Here is a 25,691-nt window from a genome sequence, read left to right on the forward strand (position 1 = left end):
AGAAAGCTATTTTTATTTTTACAAAAATCCGCACAAACAGAAGGATACGCATCAGACTCATTATAATGGTTTGTCGGTGGGAAGGCAATGGAAGTGGGAAATGAGGAAAAAAGGGATAACAAGAAAAAAAATACACAAGAGAAGAGAGAGACACAGAACCAAGCCTTGTTTTTCCATTTGGTGACCCTGGACAAGTCACATAACCTCTCTGAGCTTCAGTCACATCATCAGCAAATTACAAAATCGCCACTGAAGCGTGTTAAGAAAAGTAAACGTGCTGCGTGTAAAGCACCCAGCCCAGAGCTGGCATATCCCAGGGTTCCTCAAATGAAAACAGCTATTATCACTTGGAGTTCACGCATGTTTTGTTCACCCTTTGAAGCACACCCTTCGTCCTCTACTAGGCACTGATGCTCACAGCTCATTTAATTTCTGGCTAATTGGGCATCGATGGAACAAATGCGGTGCCATCATTCAGATTTTAGGTAGTTATGAAGGATTATCTTTAACCTTACAGGAATTATTCTCACTTTGCAAACACTTCTTGCATCCAGAATGTGCTCTTTATTTATATACAGATGAATAATTTATCACTGTATCCATCAGGAACACAGACCTAAATTAAGGCCTGAGGAAACAAAAATAAAAAGAACTAGCATGATTCAATGACAGAATATTAAGAAGTTGAGAAAACTGTGATCCCTCCCATGCATTACATAACTCATGCCCTCTCCTGCAGCATCACACTACGGCAGCACAGTGAATCCTAACTTACTCCTCCTTGATGCAGTTGCTTTAAGCTCAGGCAGGGTTTTTTTGTTTTGTTTTGTTTTGTTTGCTTTTTTTTTTTTTTTTTCAGGTTTATTTTGAGAGAGAGAGCAAGAGAGCAAGAGCAGGGGAGGGGCAGAGAGAGAGGGAGAGAGAATCCCAAGCAGGCTCTGTGCTGTCAGCACCAAGCCCGACACAGGGCTCAATCACACAAACTGTGAGATCGTGACCTGAGCCGAAACCAAGAGTTGGACGCTTAACCGACTGAGCCACCCAGGCGCCCCAGCTCATGTATTTTAAAATGTGAATTCCAAAATATAAAAATTAAAAAATAAATAAATAAATAAATAAATAAATAAATAAATAAATAAAATAAAATGTGAATTCCAGAGGCGCCTGGGTGGCTCAGTCGGTTAAGCGTCCAACTTCGGCTCAGGTCGTGATCTCGCAGTCCGTGAGTTCGAGTCCCGCGTCGGGCTCTGTGCTGACAGCTCAGAGCCTGGAGCCTGTTTCAGATTCTGTGTCTCCCTCTCTCTGACCCTCCCCCATTCATGCTCTGTCTCTCTCTGTCTCAAAAATATATAAACGTTAAAAAATAAAAAAAATTAAAAAAATGTGAATTCCTCCAACATTGGCAACTGCTAAATATCTTATACTTGGCCCATAGCATGCAATATCTTTTTCTCTCTCTGTCTCTTTCTTTTTGTGTTATATAAAATGGACCAAAAGCCTGGCTTCGAGAACATGTCAGAGCCTTTAGTGCTTCCTCACAAGCACATCACCAACAGAAATCAGTACATTTCAACCTATTCAGAGCTTTTGTGAGGCATCCAGAAATGCAGAGGGAAAACAGCCTTTCTATGTAGCCCCCATGGGCTCCTCACTGAAATCAGGTACCCACCCAGTGCAGTTAAAGACTCACTCCCACTCAGCTGACAACCTTCATGTTTTTCTGGGCTGTTTTTTTGTTTTGTTTTTTTTTTTCTTTAACATTTATCTATTTTTGAGAGACAGAGAGAGACAGTGCACAAGCCAGGGAAGGGCAGAGAGAGAGGGAGACACAGAATCTGAAGCAGATTCCAGGCTCTGAGCTGTCAGCACAGAGCCCAACACGGGGCTTGAACACATGAATCCTGAGATCATGACCTGAGCCAAAGTTGGACGCTCAACCGACTGAGCCACCTAGGCACCCCTGGGCTGTTTTTAAACAGGGTGGGAGCCCCAGCTGTCACTGGAAGACTAGTGAGGCGCATGTGACTGGTTCTACCTAGACCACTCCCACACCCTCCACAACCTCCAAAGTCTGGACCTAGACTCTTGGCTGGAGACTTGGTGGTGCACGCACAAGACCCACCCTACAGTAGAGAGAAGGAGGAAGAAAGCTCTGACCCTGGAGTAACAGGTTTATATTGTCTTCTGCCTTGAGCCCCTCCTCCCCCTTTTAGAATACAAAGTGCTTGCGAACGAGTGAAATCTCAACAGTGCCCAGCACAGGATTTTTTTAAAGTTGTCATGAGCTCCCCTTTGCAGGATAGATTAGAAGAATGAGGAAAGGAAGCAGTGCTCACCAAAGGGGACAGGCACTGTGTGTGGCCTGCCAGGGATACAGGGGCGGGACTGGAAGACACAGGCAGGCTGCAGCAAAAAAGGGTAGGATGCATTGAGGCACAATGGGCTTAACTAAAAAGAGGAGAGTACTGGGAATAACAATGATAGCAGCTAACATTTATGGGGCTCTCACCATGGACTTGGTGCTATTCTAAGAATTTTACACGTAAAAGTACTTTATGGGTAAAATGCCAAGGATACAAATATGAAATTAATATTTTATATTCTTTAATTATTTCATTTGTCCTCACAATTAATAAAAGAAAGGAGTAGTGATTTCATTGTACTAGATCTCTGCAGGACGTGCACTCACAGGACACACAGACGAGGGAGGGACAGTGACACAGTCAGGGAGGAGGGTACAGGCAAGTTTCTAGGTATCGTCTTATGTAGCAAAGCTGTCCTCACACTTGGCAAATGAGAGGTTCAATGTATCCTTACGGGCTTCCAAATCTGGAAAGATTTCAATTTACTCAAAGACTTGGGGTTCATTTTCCATATTTGGTCAAACTCTTAACAATGAAAAATTAGATTCATAAGCCTGTTCTTTGCATCTAGAAGTAAAATTTTAGACCATGGTTTAGTTTCTTTACATCTTAATTTTCTTCTAAAAATAATGTTATCATCCTGGCTTTACATACAGTAATTTCTGATCTGATAGGGTCGTCTCTGTTTATACAGTGAAGGGGGCCATGGAAAGCAGAAGGACATTTCCAACAAATGTGATCCTGTGATCCCGTTAAGACAAGGTTAATCATACAAGGGTGCTACGATTTGCTTTATGTTCCAAAGTCTGCAACCTCCAAAACTGATAATATTTGCAAGAGAAATGCAGTGGGCTTTGATAGCTGAAAGGAAGATAGATGGAAACTTGGCAAGAATGGTGATATCACACCAAGGGTAAAGGAGGTTGAAAAGAAGGAATTTCTGTGGATGCCCGCCATTATCTGTGGCGCTCAACAAATCAAAGGAACTCACTGGCTTCTGCTTCAGGGCCTCAGCGTGCTGCTGCCACTGCCTGGCTTGCTCCTCTCTCACCTCCATGTCTTCCTTCTTGCAGGTCCCTTCTTAAATGGTGTCTTATCAGAACACCTTACACCAGCACCTGCTATCATCATCATCATCCCACGTTGCTTTCCCCACAGCACTTCTCACCACCTAATATATTATGTATTTCATCATTTGTACCTGTCTGCCCCTAGCAGAAAGTAAGCTCTGTGAGGTCAGAGAATCAATCTGCTGTTTGGTTCAATGCTGCGGCAATGACCTCTAGAATAGTGTCTATCACTCCGCAGGGGCTCTATAAATATCTGTGTAATGAATGAATCTTGCATTCAGTCTTTAGTCATTAGTCTTGCTCTGTATCCTTCATTTTATTGTTAATAGAAGAAAATTAAAAAGTGCAGTGTAGTAGTTATGAGTAGGGACCCTGGAATGACACCACCTGGTCTCAAGCCTGGTCCTCAAAAGCACCATCCAATAGCACTTTCTGCAATGATAGATTCTGTTCTACACTGTCCAACATGGTAGCAACCACCCACATGGAGCCACTTGAAGTGTGGCTAGTGTAACTGAGGAACTGAATTTTTAGTTTCACTTTAAATTTAAGTAAGGGCATGTGGCTAGAGGTTACCGTTTTGGAAAGCACAGTTGCACCTGTATGATCTTTGGCAACATTTCCTAATCTCTCTGTGCCTCCAATCCTTCCATTTCCATCAGTGAAATGGTGGTCGTCATAATAATAATAACAGCAGGAGCAGCGGCACCCCATAGGATTTAGTGAGGATTAGATCGGGCAATACACGGAGAACCAGACCAGCACCTGGTACACAGTGAGCTCCCCAATCACTAATGGTACTACTGTGGGCAAAAGATGCAGGCTTTGCAATAACACCGTATCCTTACTCAGACATAACAGTATTAATCTACCATATAAACATAAACATAGGAAAATAGAGGCGTTTCCAAAAGTAAGATTATATCAAATATGTGATAAGTCAGAAAACTGGTAAATGTAAGGGACATCTAGAATAGCACGCCAACCAGTTGACAATTTTCGTTGACTATAAACGTTACTCTTTAATAAAAGAGCGGTTACCATAGCAGCCAGACATCACAAAGTCATTTCAAAATCAGAGACAAGGAGCATCTTCTTAAAAGAATCATGGTGAACAATGTAACTGAGCAATGTAAGGAAAGGGCTCCCTTGTCTGCCTCGGGTTTATCATAGAGAATAATTCATTCCTAGCACTTTTCTCCAGCTTTCAATATCTGCTTTACTGCCCCCAAGATTCTACACATTCTTCTCATTTCTGAAGATCTATTTATGTGTTTAAAAAAAGTCACCATAGTGAAAAAGGTAAAACAATTATTTTTTAAGAAAAATTGATTATGAGGTATATCTTATGACACCACTTGATTATTGCTCTGGGAAGCAGCAAATTGATGTCATTGTATTTTGAAGCAGACTTAAATTAATTTTTTATTATTTTGTATTGTCTTTGTCTTAGCCTCCAAATAAAATGTTCTCTCCCTACCTACACAGATTTTTTTCTTTTATAAACGTTCATACGTTTAGTCCTTCTCAGACAATTTGAATGTCAAGATTACTGCTACTTCTGTCACGTGCCAGTCCCCTCTGTTTGCGCCTTGACCTGCATTGCTCTGTGTCTTTTTGCCTTTTTCGTCTGTTTTCTCAATCTTTCCACCTTGCTCGACTTTCAGATTTTAAGGTAGTCCCATTGAAGGTAGAGAACTAAAAGAACTCATTTTGGAAAATAATGTCTAAAAACAAGGTTTATATTCAAATGTCTCAGTGTTTCTTCAGTTCTATAATATTTTTTATTCTTTGTGTTAGGGTGGGAAATTATAAACCATAGGACCCACTTATCTGGTTTTAACAAAACATCTGCTTTTCAATGCCAGATTTCTTTAGTCAAGGTGAGCCGTCTAGAATGTATCATTCCATATTCATATACGTAAGATATTAAAGGATAATCAAGTTTGGTTCGTGGTTCAGGATTTTGAAATTTGAAATAAAAATAGGACTGTTTTCTTTTGGGGGGTGGGCACCTGGGTGGCTCAGTCAGTTAAGTGTCTGATTTCAGCTCAGGTCGTGATCTCATGGCTCATGAGTTTGAGCCCTGCATTGGGTTCTGTGCTGACAGCTCAGAGCATGGAGCCTGCTTCGGATTCTGTGTCTCCCTCTCTCTGTTCCCCTCCCCTGTTCACACTCTGTCTCTCTCTCCTTCAAAAATAAATAAACATTTAAAATATGGGACTGTTTTCTTTTTTTTTTTTAATGTTTACTTATTTTAAGAGAGAGAGAGAGAGCACAAGCTGGGGGAGGAGGGGCAGCGACAAAGGGAGAGAGAGGATCCCAAGCAGGCTCTGTGTTGGCAGGCTCTGTCAGTGCAGCTTGAACCCATGTACCCCAAGATCATGACCTGAGCAGAAACCAAGAGTCAGACGCTAACCAACTGACCCACCCAGGTGCCCCAGGACCTGTTTTCTTAAGTAGAGCTCAAATCATACAGAAATGATAAAATCTCATTCTGTCGGTTAGAATAAAATCTCATTCTGTCGGAGAAGACATTTGCAAATGGCATCAGATAAAGGGTTAGTATCCAAAATCTGTAAAGAACTTATCAAACTCAACACCCAAAAAACAAATAATCCAGTGAATAAATGGGCAGAAGACATGAATAGACATTTTTCCAAACAAGACATCCAGATGGCTAACAGACACATGAAAAGATGCTCAACATCACTCATCATCAGAGAAATACAAATCAAAATCACAATGAGATACCACCTCACCTGTCAGAATGGCTAAGATTAACAACTCAGGAAACAACAGATGTTGGCAAGGATGCAAAGAGGAACCCTTTTACATTGTTGGTGGGAATGCAAACTGGTGCCGCCACTCTGGAAAACCATATGAAGGTTCCTCAAAAAATTAAAAATAGAACTCCCTACAGCCCAGCAATTGCACTACTAGGTATTTATCCAAAGGATACAAAAATTCTGATTCAAAGGGGCACATGCACCTCCATGTTTATAGCAGTGCTATCAACAACAGCCAAATTATGGAAAAAGCCCAAATGTCCATTGACTGATGAATGGATAAAGAAGATGGAATATTATTCAGCAATCAAAAAAATGAAATCTTGCCATTTGCAACAACAAAGATGGAACTAGAGTATATCATGCTAAATGAAATCAGTCAGAGAAAAACAAATATCATAGGATTTCACTCATGTGGAATTTAAGAAACACAACAGATGAATACAGGGGAAGAAAAGGAAAGGAAAATTAAGATAAAAACAGAGAGGAAAGAGAACCATAGGAGACTCTTAAATACAGAGAACAAACTGAGGGTTGCTGGAGGGGTTCGGGGTGGGGGGATGGGCTAAATGGGCGATGGGCTTTAAGGAGGGCACTTGTTGGGATGAGCACTGGGTGTTATATGTCAGTGATGAATCACTGGGTTCTACTCCTGAAACCAATACTACACTGCATATTAACTAACTTGAATTTAAATAAATTTTTAAAAAAAGAAATGGTAAGATCTCCAGTTGTTCTGACCCTGTGGGAAAATCACTGTTAACTCCTTATCGAAAAAGACTCGAGAAATTGTCTTTATATCAGTTCCTAGGATAGAGCTTTGAGTTGTGGTATCACTTTAAGGCATTGGAAGATTAGGCAAATTGCAAAAGCATCCAAAGCAATAAACATACAATGGTAAATAAACTGCCATGATCTCTGCCCTCAGGAAGCTTCCAGCAGGCAGGGCAAAAGGACCAGCAATCACTAACTACTACATTTCTCTGAGCTCTAGTGATTTTCTTTCTTCAGATCCCTACTCTCCAACCCAAAAGAAGGGCTGAAAGGGCATCCACTTCAGCAAAGATCCATAGCCTTCCTTTGTTCTCTCACTGTTATAAAATCCCCATGAAGGCCTAGAATGTTAAGGGCTAACCTCACCCAACAAAATGGAATTGCAATGAATTTACACCTTCAAAATGTACATGATTTCTTTTCTAAATTAAAAGAGAAATAATCTGAGGAGTGCCTGGGTGGTTCACTTGGTTGAGTGTCTGACTTCAGCTCAGTTCACGTTCATGGGTTCGAGTCCCGCGTCAGGCTCTGTGCTGATAGCTCAGAACATGAAGCCTACTTCTGATTTTGTGTGTGTGTGTGTGTGTCTCTCTCTCTCTCACTCTCTCAGTCTCCCCCTCCCCCATTTGCCCTCTGTCTCTCAAAAAATAAAAATAAACATTAAAAAAAATTTAAAAAGATAAATAATTTGAGGTCGTATTTTTTTTTTTTGTAGAATAGCAATGTACCTCATACTTCTTTTTGTTCCTTCCAGCACTGTCTTTCTAGCAATGATGATGATGGTGATGATACTCATTCCTCACATTTATGAGTGTCTTCTGTGTTCCAGACATGAGATAGGTTCTACATTTATCCTCACCTTACAGATGAGGAAACTGAGGCATACATAGGCTAAGGAACTGGTCCAAGGTCATACAATGACCTTGGAAATGAAGCAGGCACCACACAAACCCAGGTGTTTTGGTTTCAGAGTTTATGTACTTCTCTGGTATGTTATAGCTGCCTCCAAATTTTTCTTCTTAGGAATTCAAAATTCTTTCAAAACTTAAGAAGAAAACCAATCATGAAGAGATCTTTAATATTAGAAGTGTTTTAGGCTTGATACTTTCTCTAATACACATAATAGGCATGCAATAGGAAAAGGTAAATGAATGAATGAAAGAATAAAAGGACTGAGAACCCAATGGCAATATTTTTGTCATTTAATTTGGTATTTTTATATTAAAACTAAGGAGAATCTACATTAAATGCATATGTCATTGGAAGTGGCAACCTTTGCTCTTTTGCTCCTAATACGTAGTTCATCTTAGAAAAATATGACACTAACTCCCTATGGGACATTCAAGAGCTTTGAGTAATAGATTCAGAAAGTATAATTAGTTTCTACGCATCAATCCACACTCCCCCATCCTGTCCCCTTTTCAGCAATGTCATAAATTGGTACTTTTAAGTTTAGAGTCCATGTAGCCATAGAACTAAGCAAAGCCAAATGAATATTATCCATAAGATCTACCTTTTGGGCAACATGGCAACTTAGATGACCCAAACAACACTCCCAAACAGAATACCTAAAAATGCTGGATAAAAATTCAAAACTTTTTTTAACATGCATGGCTGAGCAACAGTACAGTAAGACAAATCCTTAGGAATAAGAAAAAAGACAAAGCAGAAATCCAGAGGAAAAACTGAATAGTAAAGCTGATAATGACCATGGAGTGCCTGGGGGGATCTGTCAGTTGGTTGAGTGTCCGACCTTGGCTTTGGTCACGATCTCAAGGTTCGTGGGTTCCAGTCCTGCATCAGGCTCTGTACTGACAGCTCAGAGTCTGGAGCCTGCTTTGGATTCTGTGTTTCCTTCACTCTCTGCCCCTCCCCCACTCGTGTGCTATCTCACTCTGTCTCTCAAAAATAAATTAATGTAAAAAAAATAATTTTAAGCCAATAATGATCTTGGTGGCATCAACTGATCATTATAGATCTTGATTTTTTCTCATTTTTCTTTTTTTGTTTTAATTTTTTTTAATGTTTATTTATTTTTCACAGAGAGAGACAGAGCATGAGTGGGGGAGGGGCAGAGAGGGAGGGAGACACAGAACCCAAAGCAGGCTCCAGGCTGAGCTGTCAGCACAGAGCCCGATGCAAGGCTCGAACTTACAGACCGTGAGATCATGACCTGAGCCGAAGTCGGACGCTCAACCGACTGACCCACCCAGGTGCCCCCTCATCTTTTTCATCTCATGATACACATGGAAAATGATATTACAATAGCAATTGCTAGAATAAATGGAAGCATCTATATGTGATTTTGCAGAAACACTCATGTTTATTTCATATAAGACAGAAACTAAAGTAGTAAATATCAAATATATTGAATATATATCCAATATTAAATACAATTACATAATTTGAGTTTTCTTTCATGAAGAACATATATATTTTTCATTTTGTGTCATGCCTAAGATGGCTACATGCAATTCCTGATCAAAATGTGTTTGTTTTTGTTTTTTTAATTTTTAATGTTTATTTAATTTTGAGAGAGAGAGACAGAGCAAGCAGGGGAGGGGGAGAGTGAGAGGGAGACACAGAATCTGAAGCAGTCTCCAGGCTCTGAGCTGTCAGCACAGAGCCTGATGCGGGGGCTCAAGCCCACTAACGGCGAGATCATGACCTGAGCAGAGGTTGGCCGCTGAACTGACTGAGCCACCCAGACGCCCCTCCTAATCAAAATGTTTAATGATGGTCTCTTCAAAAGTCTCACCATAGGGGCGCCTGGGTGGTTCAGTTGGTTAAGCGTCCAACTTCAGCTCAGGTCATGATCTCGCAGTCCATGAGTTCAAGCCCTGCTTTGGGCCCTGTGCTGACAGCTCAGAGCCTGAAGCCTGCTTCAGGTTCTGTGTCTCCCTCTCTCTCTGCCTCTCCCCAACTCATGCTCTGTCTCTCTCACTCTCAAAAATGAATAAATGTTAAAAAAAAAATTTTTTTTAAGTCTCACTATAGATAAGCAGTTTTTCCCATAAGTTTGTAGCAGATAAAAATTAATGAGCTTGGTAATCAATCAAGAAGTTAGAAAAAGAACAAGAAAATAAACCCAAAGAAAATAGGAGGGAAGGGGTGCCAGGGTGGCTCAGTCGGTTAAGTGGCTGACTTTGGCTCAGGTCATGATCTTGCGGTCCATGAGTTCGAGCCCCGCGTCAGGCTCTGTGCTGACAGCTCAGAGCCTGGAGCCTGTTTCAGATTCTGTGTCTCCCTCTTTCTGACCCTCCCCCATTCATGCTCTATCTCTGTCTCAAAAATAAATAAGCGTTAAAAAAAAATGGGAAAAAAAGTAAAAAATAAAAGCAAAAATTATTGCTATTGAACAGAAAAATGCAATGCAAAAGAACAACAAAGATAAACTGGTTCTTTTTTAAAAAAACTAATAAATTGAACAAACTTTTGAAAAAATCAATCTAAAGAAAACAGAAACACAAACAAATAGCTCTTATACAATTATAATAGTATCAACAGCTTTATGTCAATATATTTGACAATGTAGATGAAATTCTTAGGAAATACATCTTTATAAACTGACTGAAGATAAAATAAAAACCTGACTGATTTTAACACAAAGAAATATAATCAATAGTTCCAAACTTTCCTACAGAGAAATACCAGGCCCAGACAGTTTTATAAGATAATTCTATTAAACATCCAAGGACCAGATAATTCCAATTGTACACAAATTCTTTCAAAGAATAGAAAAAGAGACTTCTCAACTACTTTTATAGATCTTACAAAACCCTGATACCTAAACTAGATAAAGACATATGACAATGCAAAAAAATAAATAAATAAATAAAGACCAAACTTACTCATGAAATTATTTTAAAAAGTAATAAATAAAATATTAGAGACTGAGTCTCACAATATGTATAAAAGTTGGCTTTGTTTTTAAAATGCATCAACAGTAGAAAATCCAGTTTTATAACTCATTTCATCAATATAGATTAATGCAGTAAAGTCATTTGATCATTTCAGTAGATGCAGAAAACGCATTTGATAAAATTCAACATGGGGCACTTGGGTGGCTCAGCTGGTTAAGCATCCAACCCTTGATTTCAGCTCAGGTCTTGATCTCATGGGCTCCAGGCCGACAGCTCAGAGCCTGCTTGGTATTCTCTCCCTCCCCCTCTCATTCTGCCTCTCCCCTACATGCATGCATGCACTCTCTCTCTCAAAATAAATAAACTTTAAAGAAAAAAAAAAGTGGCATCCTTAAAACCAAGATGCCTTTAAAAACAAATCAAAAGAAAAAAATAAAATTCAATATACATTCAAAATCTAAAAACTTCTTACCAATATAGGAATATAAGTGAACTTTCTTAACCTAATAAATAGTACTTGCATCTACAGCATGTCATACTAAACAGTAAAATATTGAAAATATCTCATTTAAAAACAGAAACAGTAAAAAAAAAAACTAATGTGTTACTCGAGAATATGTACATTAGTGATAAAACTATAAGAAATATAGGGTAATAATGCAAAACTCAAGGAAGTAGCTACCTGTGGGCAGATACTATCAGCAAAGTGGGTAGTGGCTACACAAGTGGTCATTTTATTATTATTTTTTAAACTATACACACAAACACACACAGGCACTGCACACACAAATGTAAAATACATTATTCATAGTGTGTTCACAGACGAAGTGAAACAATGATTCATTCTGCAAACGTTAAGCAAAGCCAGCATGATGGCGAGGCTAAGTAACATCATAACTACAACAGAAATTTAAATCACCTTCTCTTTCATTGGACAAGTTCAAGCTTGCCTTCATATAAGCCATATTTCTATACTAAACTCAGATAGTGCTTTAACACATTTGGAAATAAATTCCAAATAAATTGTTCGTGTCTCCGGGAGACTTAATGTGGAAGAGTTGCATGCTGGACTCATACTATGTCCTAAATAAATCTATAACAATTAAAACTTTAGTGTTTAGGGACCACCTCTCACAATCATTAGGTTGGGTTTTTTTAGAAACCTTTTGTAAAAAAAAAAAAAAAAATCAATTCTTTAATAGTACACAGTGGAGGGGAACAGCCCTCGTCAAATGAACTCCTATTGATTGCAGAACTTTTCCTCTTTGCTCTACGCACATCAAACTCAGTCCCCCGATTCTAAAGAAGTCCCACAACAATGCCAGTGTCCTCTACTGAACTGTGGTACCGGTACCGATTCAGATTTTCTGCTTGGCCTGTTCAGGCACACACCTTAGTGGACACCGGGGCCGGCCAGAGGGGAAGCATCGGGGCTAATGAGGGAGAATACCAATGAGAATTTTTAAAAATTCTTTTTTTAAAATTGTTTTTTGTTTTGTTTAGTTTTGTTTTAATGTTTATTCATTTCTGAGAGAGGGAGAGAAAGCAAGCATGAGCGAGGGAGGGGCAGAGCTCCAGGGGAACAGAGGATCTGAAGCAGACTCCAGGATGATGACATAAGACAGCCTGATGTAGGAGTTGAACTCAGAACCGTGAGATCATGACCTGAGCCAACATCGGACACTTAACAGACTGCATCACCCAGGCGCCCCTAAAAAATTATTTTTGAGTATGAGATGGGGGTAAAAAAAAAAGGCTTGATGTTGAAGGGGAGTGTGGTTTTTGAATTTTCCTCTAAAGAACTTTCTGCACTTCAGGTTCCCAAAGAGATAAAATAGAAACGAGATAAAATAAAATAGATTGAGTTCAGGTCCCACTTAGGAAAAAATAAAAAGTAAAAGAAAAGAAGAAAGGAACTTGTGTGTTCTTTGAGTGGCTTCCAGGGGAGAAAACTATGTGTGAGTCTAGCAGGCATTCATTCCTTCTCTTTTTATCTTGTATTTAAGGAAATAGAGACTAGGATATGTAGGTGGAGCTAGTTATGAAATCAGGTGTCCAGTTTTTCATTCTGAACATAGAAGCATTGTCTGCCTATGGCTGGGGTCCATGTTCTGAGTTACTGTAAACATTATTTTTAAATTCTGGTAAGCTCCTAAAGTTTCCCAAGGAAGGTAATTTCCAATTCTACTTTTTTTCATTGCTCAGGCTGCTGCAGAGATGCAACCATAATGCATAGTTCATGACCACCAAGATCAAAGAGCCATTTCAAATTCCGCAGTGCTGAATTCCTCTACTTCTTTTGAATTCTCTAGTAACTACTATACCAGGTCTCCAGGGACCTGCCGATTCTCCAGTGATGTCCAAGTTACTCCAAAGTGTGCCTCTGCAGGCAAAGAAAAAAACAGCCAAAATGTTCCGATGGGGAAAGACCATCCCAATGAGTCCTCTGCAGAAGTAGGCCACTGGAGCGTCACAATCTGCTTCTTAAAAGTCACAATCTGCTTCTTAAAAGGTCATATAAGTTATAGAGAGTCATTTCAAAGAATTTGTATAAAGACAAAGGGCTTCAGAGAAGTCCAGGAGGAGTTGGCTTTTTCCTTGTAGATAAAGGAGGTTTCCCCTCTACTGCACGTATTCTGAACAAATCCCTTTTCTTATTCTTTTTCACCCTTCGTATTTTACCCTTCACTCTCTACCCTCTAACGTGTTATCTTGCAAGTAGTGTCAGGGGGAAAAGGACTGTGGGCCTGACCTTACAAAAGGGAAAGTCCTGACAAACACAAGATGACAGGGCTGGAGCTCCCTCTAGAGCCCATCCTGCACTCGATGGAGGGGTCTCAGTAAAGTGAAGTGGGGCTAAGGAGATCCTGGCCCATTTCCCCATCTGAGTTCATCTTGCTGGGGAGCCCTTTCCAGCAGACTGAGAGGTCAGGAAGAGCAGCGCTAACCACTCTGACCTCCAGGACACAGCTGGGACACTGCCTGGCAGTGCTCACCAAGCATCTCTTTACCAGCGTGTCTAAAAGCGGAGTCTGACCGAGCATCCCTATTTAGCAAGTTCTCCAGTCCACCTCAACTCTGGATATTTACTCCAAGAGGGATCTAGGCAGAGAATGTTCATGTGTTCATTAATCAGTTCAGTGGTTTGGGTCATAGTCATAGACGTAGCCTTAACAAACCGATATTCTCCTTTTACAATAAGCTAATGACTTTACACCTGAAATGAAAATATTAACGAGGCCATGTTGAGTTTGTTTTCCTTACCTTCTTCAGGAAAGCTAAAGAAATACAAGGTAACTGGGGCACCAGGGTGGCTCAGTTGGTTGAGCATCCGACTCAATTTTGGCTCAGGTTATGATCTCGTGGTTCCTGAGTTCAAGCCCCACATCGGGTTCTGCACTGATAGTGTGGAGCCTGCCTGGGATTCTCTCTCTGATCCTCCTCAACTCACTTGCACACACAAGTGTGTGTGTGTGTGTGTGTGTGTGTGTGTGTGTGTCTCAAAATAAATAAATAAATGTTAAAAAAGATTCTTAAAAAAAAGAGTTTAAGTTCATGTTAACAGGGTGTAGCTCTTCCATTTTATTTGTCTAGAGTAATGACTCAAAGTAACAAAAAATGTATTTTGGAGATAATTTTGAACTGTTCAATCACTTACAAACTTATAAAAAAAGAAAAAGAAGAAGAAGAAGCTATGTTTTGAAGGTAATTTGGACCAGACAACCTTTGGATTATGTCAAGACCAAAGTAGGCATTCTTATTAAGTTCTTCTCAGATGATAGGGAAATATTATCAGACATTACTCAAATTATTTTCTCTTCACAGTTATCAAAAGCAACATCGAATATTCTTGATCTTTAGTAACATCATATAACAGAAACATTTTAGAGGTAGCATTTGCCTTTGGCCTATAGGAATTCACTCTAAGAATAGTAGCAATGAGATCAGAGGTACAACCGGCAAAGGACCACCCCAGCTCTAGGTTAGGGAAACAAAAAGGACGGAATGAGGAATACCTCCCACTCCTAAGCAGGCTTGAAGGGAGAAGTCTGGTAAACATTTGGCAATGATTTTCCTTGTAAATACCAGCTCCTTCCCTTGATACAGCATGGCGAAAATGCACACTGAAGCAAATGCACATCAAGTTGGGAGGCAAGAGAAAGTAGAAACAGAACTGCCCTGGGAATCATATGTGTTACTCTCAATTCCACCACTGTAATTTTGGGAAGACTCTTAATTTCTCTCAGACTCAGAGGCAACATTCTTCAGGGAAGGGGGAAAGTCTGATTTTTGGCTCAAACCACTTACTGGCATGAGACCTCGAACAACTTTTTAAGCCTCAATTTCTTCATCCACAAAATGGGTATAATACCACTAACCTTGTAGAATTGCTGTGAACTGTACACTAAAGATGTTTGAAAATGGTAGCTGCTCAATAGTTTAGTGTTTTCCATTACTGTTTCTTTACCTAGAAAATGAAGAGACTGCTAAATAGTTATTAATATCCTTCCAACTGTTAAAAGCCTTTGAGTCTATATCCATTTGGCCCTGGGTTAAGTACATTTGTTTAAATGTTTGCTTAGAGAGATTGTTGCTCAGAGGTGGACCATGTCATTTTGCATCGCATGAATGAAATCAAATCACAGCTGGAAAAATAATTCTTATTTTCAATCCACCCACAAGTTAATAAGGAGACATTAGCGATCAAAGTCATTAATGGAAGAAAGAAAGAAAAAAAAGTCTCAAATATACTTAGGTTAAGTATATTTTATCAAATCTACATCTACCCTGTAATACAAAATTACCTATGAATTGGCACAAAACTTTCACAATTTTCCAAAGAAGAGGTAATTCTTTTTTCTAAATTCACACTTTCATCTTCTCTCTAGAATAGTGACTACACCCCACAGTAAGCAATACGTTATATGTTGTAATCTAGTCCACATATACATATATAAGTATTTTAAGAAATAAAGGTTTCATGAAACCCTTACTATCTGCATTATATTCATATTTCCTGTGGTTTTAATCCAAGCTTTAATGCTGATCATGATCTGCTCAATTGATGTCATGACCCATCAAAGGGTCACCAACCATAGTTTGTAAAACACTACAGTACAGCCTTTCTCTATGAAGGTTTCTAAGAAATGCCAACTATTCAGTGCTACATCTTTTCCAGGTAACTGGTTAAAAGGTAGATATTCAGTTAACTAATATTTGGCATTATAGATCTACAATATTGATGGTTTTTAATCATCTGTATCTTAAATTTAATTAATCTAGTGTGCACTAACTACCCATTCCTAATGTGTTCTGTAAATATATTTATCCTAAATACTCCACAGTTAGAATAGGTTCCCTTTCCCTATGAAAGGCATTATAGAGGGGCACCTGGGTGGCTCAGTCAGTTAAGCTTCTGACTTTTGATCTCAGCTCAGGTCTTGATATCAGGGACATGAGTTCAAGCCCCACAATGGCTCCACGCTGGGTGTGGAGCATACTTTAAAATTTTTTTTAAATAAAAAGTCGGGGCGCCTGGGTGGCTCAGTCAGTTAAGTGTCCGACTTCGGCTCAGGTCATCATCTCACGGTCCACGAGTTCGAGCCCCGTGTCAGGCTTTGTGCTGTCAGTTCAGAGCCTGGAGCCTGCTTCAGATTTTGTGTCTCCCTTTCTCTCTGACCCTCCCCACTCACACTGTCTCTATCAAAAAATGATTAAACATTAAAAAAAATTAAAAATTAAAAAAAACATTATAGGAATCAATTTAGCTTCACAATCTGTAACTAGATTTTCAAAGAGAAACTACAGGAATTCTATTTATCAAATTTCACAATGACTTTTTCTTTCTTTGGTTGGCTTATTTTAGTCCTCTATATTTTCATCTGCCATACAGGAAGTTTGATCATCTCTCTCTTTGAATAGATGGATATTAGAATCTATTATAACCCCTGAGTAGTAGGGGGGTGTACAACAGAGCCTTAATCTTTCCTTCTTGGGAACTGAGATTGGCACACAGCTTTGCAAGGTAATGCATATTCCAGCCTTCTGCTCTTCCTATGCCAATATATTTTTAAGCATTGATGATATCAACTCCAACAGGCTTTTGATGTTCTGAAATTCCACAGACTTTGCAACCTTGAATTTCTTCTTGTCTTTTCTATTCATATTTCATTTATCGGTGTCACTCTTCAATGTCCCTGTCATTCTCCACAGCTGGATCTATTTGCCTATTTTTTAAAATACTGAGCCTTCTGTCAAGGATAATACTTCTCATTTTGATTTTTTGCAACCTCACTCTTGATCTTCATTAAAACCAAAAAATGGGGGCACCCGGGTGGCTCAGACACGTAAGCATCCAGTTCTTGATTTCAGTTCCAGTCATGATCTCACAGTTTGGGGGACTGAACCCCATGGCAGGCTCTGCACCAACCATGCAGAAACTGCTTGGAATTCTCTCTCCTGTCTCTCTGCCCCTCCCCTACTTGCATGTGTGCACCCACACACGCATGCATTCTCCTTCTCTCTCAAAATAAATAAACATTAAAAATGGAGGGGAGGTGTAGAGCACCCTGCCCCCGAGACTATTTCCACAAGGTGTCTCCAGACACTTAAGGAAATGGGTCTATGATGCATGCCATACCAAAGCTAGGGCTGAGTTCCCTTCACACTCCTATGTGCCATTGTTTTCTAATCGGACAAAGAATGAGGAGAACTCTCTCAATTAGTTAAGTTCTGTCTGTCCATTTCTGAGCTAAGGCCTCTTTTCTGATCTGCAATCACTTACCACTCCTTTCACTAACTTTCACTACTCTGCCACTAGCCCTTCCATTGATGAGTCATAATCTCAAAATTTCATGCAATTAGACTAATTTCACTCAGCCTATCACTTAGGATCCTTTCACCTATTCAGCAGACACAGCCCCTACCGCACTGCACATCTGGTTGCATGAGTGTTGGAAAGATGTCAGAATCCTGGTATGCGAGACCCATTATGGCGATCTCGTGTCAGCAACACTATTTCAGAAAGGGCTACTTTCTTCGTTCATTCTGTGCAGTAGTAGTTAGGTAGGGTTCACGTCTATGGTGGTCAAAAAATGATCTTTCTCTTGCAAACCACTCATTTGTCTATTTCATTTTTGCAGAGGACATGAGAAATGTGTTCAAGATTACAGTTAGGACAGGGTAAACTAAGAAATGACACTCTGACCCTGTGCAATAAGCACATCATAGAATCATAACCATCATTTGAGAGATGCATAATATTAATTATGTGGACATTAAGAATGCTGGCAGAGGTCATTTTATTTCTTTTTTGAAATGCCCCAATGACTTTTCATAACAGTTTTACGTTTAAGCCATCAAGTAACTTACCTACTACTGGCTATATGAACCAGCCTCTTACTTTCTGTCATTATTAATATCTTCTTGTTATTATTAAGAATAAAGGTCAGCTCCTTGGTCTTTCCTCATATCAAATAAAAATTCCAGTTGACTCATTATAAGAAAAAATCACATTAATTAAAGCTGGTGCTGACCCCCAAAGTTCAACTACATTATGGAAATTACACTTTAAAACTCTCCCAGTTGTCATGTCATTAAGCCCCCCAAATTAGAATTCTCTCAGGGAGTCTGCTCTTTGCTTCTCACCAGTGTGACCTGAGGTTCTGTCTCCTCCTCACCCTATAGCCTCACACCATACACAGAGGTGCACTGAACCACACACTCCACCTACAGTTATGTGCTCTGCTCGCTTCTTTTCTTAATTCTTTTAATGTTTATTTATTTTTGAGACAGAAAGAGAGACACAGAGTGTGAGCGGGGGAGGGGCAGAGAGAGAGAGGGAGACACAGAATCCGAAGCAGGCTCCAGGCTGTCACCAGAGCCCGAAGTGGGGCTCGAACTCATGAACAGTGAGATCATGACCAGAGCCGAACTTGGATGGTTAACCGACTGAACGATCCAGGCGCCCCTCTGCTTTTCCTCATTTAAAATTTTATTCACTTTGAAAGATTCCTAAGGTATGTACATAAAATGCAATATACCGGCCTGGCCATCTGGATTCTCTTATCACAATATCATACCAAACATAAGCACTTATCACTAAATAATTGTTTTCATGGGTAAGCATCTGATACCACATTCTGGTTAAGTATATATTTATTTATCTATTGCTGAATAGAAGTATATAAGCACCTTGTTAGCATTTTTAAAATGGAAAAAAAAAAGCTGTTAAATGCGCAGCCTTGCACCAAGACAAAAAACACCTAATGATATACTGCATGGGCTATATGGGGTCTGTTATTTTTCACAGATGTTCACTTAAAATCCCACTGTTATAAAAATCATTTGTTTTGACATTCACATTAATATATTTTTCAACATCTCTTCAACTGTCACATCCCTTGTCATGCTGCATAAGAGCAAAAAAAAAAAAAAAAAAGAAAGAAAGAAAAAGAAAGAAAGAAAACAGTTTCTGAATTCTCATTTTAAATCACTTTCTTACAAGTGTGACTTAGCAAATAGAAAATTCTTATAGGTGGAGCATAGTGTTAGAAAATGAAAACTGCCGTCACCAGTTGTACACCCCCTTCCTTCTGCATCTGGGCAAGTGTGTGGAATGCCCTGGAAGAAGAAAAACCCCTCTTTAAGGTCATTCCGTAACTCTGAACTTAGGATGGATTAACAGCTCTATGAGGCAGGATGTCACTTCCTCATAGGCCCAGCATCAGCCCAAGGGTAAGAATTGGTGAAGGTCCTGAGGGCCTGTAAGTCCTAGCCTTGTCTCCTCTTCCGAGACCTGCATCACAGCTCTGCCACCCGTCTGAGCAGATCTGGCAGGATCCCTGGCAGGTCCAAGAACACATCTGCAATGACGCCCAGACAGATAAAGGGAAAGTGTGCAAGACACATCCTCTCCTGTCTGGATTGCTCCTGAAGGTATGGAAGCAAATTCAATATAGAACAGGGTCCCTGCTCCCATGAAAGCCTGATCTTGTGATTCTTCCATAGAACCTCCTTTTGAATGATTTTTTTCGTGAGAAATCAAATGAGGAAAAGGAAAAACTTGCTGAACCCTAAGATATAATTGACGATGTCCTATGGTTGTAATAAAGATCATGACCCTTGCATCAGAAAAGACCCCCATTTGGGAGTAAGTTCATCATGAATTAGGCTGCAAGTCACAATCACTGCTGTCAAAGAATGGCGGAAGAGATCCTTTAGTGCAATTACGGCTACAAACCAATGAGAAAGATGAGCATCGTGGCTTCAAAGAATATACGACATTCGCTTCTCAACAGGGCATGTGGGAAATTTTAAATCTCCCCTTTTCATTCTTTACCCTATTAATCATTCATTTTTCTATTCACGAACAATTGATTGAATATCTACTATTCAGTACATGACATGCACATACTACTGTGTGTCAAGGCACAGCAGTAAGAACACAAGAACAGTAACCATACCTAACACTCAGACAGCACTTGCGTCCTGTGCACCAGGCACTGTTCCCAGGGTACACATTAGCTCTTCAATCCTTGTACCAATCGCCTGAGGTGAGCACAAGTACATGCCCACTTTGCAGATGAGCAACTGAAATACAGAGAAATTCATTCCCTCGGTCATACAGTCAGTGAGGGTCAGAGCCAGGTTTGAAACCCACATCTTTTCACTCCAGTGTCCAGATCTTGACCTTTATGCAACATGAAGAAAAACAGACACGGCTTTATGGAAATTTCCATGTACTGGAGAAGACAGACGTTAAACAAATGCACAAACACCTCTATCATCTCAAATGTTGATAAGATAGATAAGAGCAAGGTGCCCTGAGACAGTATCATACAATATTGCAAAAGCTCTTCTTACAGGCTAAGAAATGCAGTGATTACCTCTGATGATTCTCTTCTCACCTAAACAACAAAGTTATAAAATTTAAGAAAGGAAATTGGCTAAAAAGAGCTGAGAAAAACTAAGGCAGGGAAGCAGGGGAAAGTGACTAAGCAATTCAGCCCGTAACCCTTGCCATACAGCCTCGCCATCTTGGTGGCGCTTCTTGTTGGTACACTCCAAACGACAAGAGGTGAGGATGTGGCAAATGCGATCCCTTCTCCCAAACTGATCTCTCCTGAATAAAGAAATCCAACCTGGAGCTGGGGCCCTACTTCATAGATGAAAGCAGTTCCCTTCATCTGCTGCTTGTCACCAAGAAGTCCATGGTGGATGTCTAAAAAACCATAAATTTTACTTTAATGCTTTAGCATATTTTTTTTAAGTTTATTCATTTGTTTTGAGAGACAGAGAGAAAGCACAAGCCGGGAAGGGGCAGAGAGAGAGAGAGGAGAGGGAGAGAATCCCAAGCAGGCTCCACATTGTCAGCACAGAGCCTGATGTGGGGCTTAAACTCACAAACCGTGAGATCATGACCTGAGCCAAAGTCCGACCCTCAACCAACTGAACCACCCAGGCACCCCTAGCTTATTTTTTATTTTTAAGTAATCTCTACATCCAATGTGGGACTTGAACTTACAACCTCAAGATCAAGAGGCATGTGCTCAACTGACTAAGCCAGCCAGGCACCCCTTAATGCTTTAGCTTATTAGAAAAAGAAAAGATTTCTTTGGCCTATAACAGTTAACACTTGGGCTTCTGGAAACAATTCCAGACATGGCTTACAGTCAATAAAACAAATAAACAAAACAACACCCTTATGAGACTTGGCTATTAATAGACTTGGAAACAGACGGACACACTGATTTTAAAGAGCAAGAACATGGAAGCAGAGAATCAAGTTCCCAGAGCAACAACATTCTCTTTCCATCCTGATTAAAAAAAAAAAAAATCTGGACTTTATTACCTACTTGACCAGTTAGTGTGAGAGAAATCATACAGAAAGAATAAAAGTCTCTTTTCTTCCCAAGAAGTTGTCTCTCTGTAAATTAGGAAAACGTTGCATCTCTGATTGCTGTTACTTATTCTATGTATTATTTTTATGTCTTCAGTCTTTATATTAGACATGGTCCATAAGTATAGGATTACATCCAGAAGTAGTGTGACATAACTAGCTCCTAATTCGGCAACTTCACTCTACTGAGGTTAATAATGATTTACAGGGGAGAGCAAGAGGGACAGAGCAAGGAGTTCATAATAGCACCATTAATTATATGTGCTTCGCATATCTAGGTAGAAGACCAACATCATTTTCAGGTCCAATAAATTAAGTACTTTTTCTAGTTCCTTGCTCAGAATTATAATAAGGATAACTCTTGATGTTGTATTGCCCCCAAGAAAGTCTCCTGCTTCCTCACCTTCTTATCATTTCATATGGGATTTTATGTTCTACTTGGCTCTGATTTATGATGTTACTACGTGAAAATGCTTAGATACCTGAAAACACAAGTTAGTCGCTTGACTTCCAATGAGGGTTAAACAGTCTCTAATTAAGCAAATAGCACATTAAGTCTCATCTGTCATAGCTTGCAAATTACACTTGGGATTAGCCTAGGTACAGTTAAATTATAAGCATGAGAAGGCAGAACATGAGAGGGGAACAGTCTAAAGGTTAGAACCTAAACTTTGAGAATAACTTATGTTATGCTAAATTTCTTGTTAGTGTCGTGAGACTTCAAAAAAGAAAACCACTACATGTGACATCTTTTTTTAAATGCTTCTTTAATTAATTATTAAGTAGGCTCTACGCCCAACGTAGGGCTCGAACTCACACCCCAGAGGTCAAGAGCTGCATGCTCTACTGACTGAGCCAGTCAGGGGCTCCTAAATGTGACATTCTTCAAAAATATCTTCTATATCCCACTCCTTAAAAATCTGTGAACATAACTGATTTTTATTCTTAACTACCCCATCATCATAATCCATTCTCCCTTAATTAATATATTTCATAAATAAACAAAATTACGTCTTGCTGTGGTTTATCTAGGAATAAAATACCAAATAAATTGCGAAGAAAGGTTTTAAAAAGTATGCCTACAACCTAAAGTCCTGGACTCCTTCAAAAATGAAGTAAATGCCCAAATATCTTCATTAGCACAAAGGCCATCATCACATTTTATGGTGACATATTGGAAACAGGATCGTGTATTTATGTCAAATTTCTGAAAACATGACATCATATTTTACTACCCCAGAATGATTACTCTCTGCTCTATTCCAGGAAAAGGAAAGAAAAAAAAACACCATAATAGTTGCAGTCGTATTAACTTCAAAGCTGGCAATTCTTTCCCAAAGATGTTTTCTTTCCTTTTTAAAATAAGACAAAAAGAGAACAGCTTGGGTTCAGAGTATGGAAACTCATAAAAATAAAATATTTAAGAATACGTTGCTGAGAAATCACCCGCAAATTACTTTGAGACCTTCGAAAAACAATCTACTTTGAATCACCAGTCTAAATAGGTCATTTAACTTAGAAAAATTAAAATTAGCTGTGCAGGGTCAATTCCTTTTCTAAAAAACAGCTGCATCCTCAGTGTCCTCTTGTCGTCAAAGTCAAACCAGAGCCAAATGTCAAGAACAACTATAATACATGACTTTATTCCAAATCTGAAAGTTAGTCTGCTCTTGAGATGGCCACAAAAGTTAACATTATATATAAAAACAGAGAGCGTCTGTGGGGTGCTTGGAGCATTTCAGGAGGATAATGGTTTGGGGGCGGTGGTTCTCTCCCAAGGCTCTTTTCTTGCCTTTCACCTGCACATGTTCCCATAACATGGCAAATCAAAATCAGCTGAGACAGGCACTTCATACATAGCAAATACTTCATAACACAAGTTTAGGCTCCCACAAGTTTCTCTTATGCCAACCAGCAATACAAGGTCATGAACCTTCATGTTCTTGTCCAGCACCTCTAAGGGCTTCATCATCCTGGTAAACTCGGGGATCAAGTCCCTACTCCCCAAAAAACCTCCCCAAACATAAGAGTAAGTACAAAATCCTAAAGGTAACATAAGCCTTAAAGAATGAAAACAATAAGACCAAACACAAATGAAACCATTTGACTGCCTGAAATATCCTATATGCTTGCACAACCAGATCACCCATAAAATTAAAAGGACCCAACCATGTTGGAACAGGAGGGTGTCAAGTGTTGGAGGGTGCCTTTATAAGGCAGGGCATCCAAGGTGGCTACCAGAGTGGGAATCCGCATTACAGGAAGGAGAGAAAGGAGTCAGTTTTGTTTCACGATTCTCCAAAGCCACCGGGAAACGCACCCCTATCCTTTCTGGGTTAAAAGTAACTTTAATGCTCAGAAAAAGTACTTCCATGTCCTCTAGCTAGAAACATTCTATCAACCACAGGCAAAAGCGATCAGAAATACTAATGGAACAGGTTTTCCTCTCAGCCCATCTCCCTAAAGCCACTTCCCCAAAATGAGATCTCGAGAAATCTTGATTCCCTCAAGATCTCTGCTTAAGGATTTAACGTAAGGACCTTTGCCAACAAGGAAGCAAACTGAAGACTTGACATTAACATTTGGGGAATTGCTAAAAGGAGCATGCTAAGCTACATTTTTCTTAAAAGGGTGAAAACCACAACAGGATTAGCATCTACTCATTTCCAGATGGATGATAAAATTTTTGTAACTGCCCGGGACAGAGTGAAACAGTTTCACTCCAGCACCACCCCCTCTTGAAGCAAGGACAGAAACAGTCCCACAGAGGGACAGGGCAGGCTGACTCTCCTTCCACTACAACCTCTCCAAATCCGCTTTTCGCCAGGCTGGGTCAGTTCCCTCCTTAGTCCCTCAGCTCGCGCCCTAAGCGGCCGGCCCCTTCTCCCCACCTCCATTTACGAGCAGACTCGGCCCAGCAACCGCCCTTCCTCCGGCGCGTCCCCCTGGGCGGCGTCCCCCGCGCTGGGGAGGTTCTGGAAAGCCCGGGACAACGCGCGGGTGCCGGGCTGGGGAACCCCGGGGGTTCCGGCCGCCCAGGGCTCCCGCCCCCACCCCACCCCCCACGCCCGGGCGGATTAAGTTGCTCGGCACCCCGCGGCGCGCACGGCCCCCGCCCCTCCTACTCCCGCCCCTCCGGGCTCGGGCGCCCCGCGGTCCCCCCCGCCTCCGCGGAGGTGAGCGCGCACTCACCGGAGGTGAGCTGCATCCAGGCACAGATCTTGTACACCGTAGCCGTGTTGCAGAAGAAGAAGAGGGTGAAGCAAACGATGCAGGCGATGATGAGCATCATGGAGAGGCCGATGAAGAAGGAGGCGGCTTTGAAGGCGCCCGAGGGCAGCGTGGAGAAGTCCGTGAAGCTGCCCCTGCAGGTCAGCTCCCGGGAGAAGCCGTTGCCGATGCAGTAGTGGAAGAGCCCGAAATAGCCGGCTTGCGGGGTGTCCACGCCGTCGCCAATCCAGTAGGGCTGGATGAAGCACACCACGTTGACGATGGCAAAGCAGATGGTGAAGATGGCCCACAGCACGCCGATGGCCCGCGAGTTCCGCACATAGTTGGTGTGGTACAGCTTGGCAGCCTCCTGAGCCGGGAGCATCGCGGCGGCGGCGGCGGCAGCGACGGCGGCTCCGGGCATTCTCCCCCTCCTCCTCCTCCTCCTCCTCGTCCTCCGCCTCCCCCCGCCTCTCCGCGCTCAGGAGACACACTCACCGAGCCGCGCGCGCTGCAACTCCCCTGCCTCTGCCTCAGCCCAGCAGCGCCAGTTTCAGAGTCTGCATCCTCGCTCCCGGAAGGAGGGCGGGGGAGCGCTGAGCACCCCTCCGGCTCGCCTGGCACAGCCTCCCGGCCCCCCTCGCTCCCTCCCTCCTGGCCCGGGCTCCAGCCCTCCTCGCCGCCCTCCACCCCTCTACCCGCCGCCGCCGCTGCAGCTGCTG

The 25,691-nt window shown here is 41.0% G+C and overlaps 1 protein-coding gene across 1 annotated transcript in view; it reads right to left on the reverse strand.

Moving 5' to 3' along the window:
* Positions 1 to 25,393, reverse strand: part of LHFPL3 (LHFPL tetraspan subfamily member 3) — a 582,444-nt gene extending 557,051 nt beyond the window's left edge. The window contains exon 1 of the mRNA XM_042915823.1: positions 24,952 to 25,393. Within this exon, the coding sequence (XP_042771757.1) occupies positions 24,952 to 25,393 (442 nt within the window). The remainder of the gene's footprint in view (positions 1 to 24,951) is intronic.
* Between the last annotated feature and the right edge of the window lie 298 nt (positions 25,394 to 25,691).

Source organism: Panthera leo, chromosome A2, assembly GCF_018350215.1.
Source record: "Panthera leo isolate Ple1 chromosome A2, P.leo_Ple1_pat1.1, whole genome shotgun sequence".
Taxonomy (NCBI): Eukaryota; Metazoa; Chordata; class Mammalia; order Carnivora; family Felidae; genus Panthera; species Panthera leo.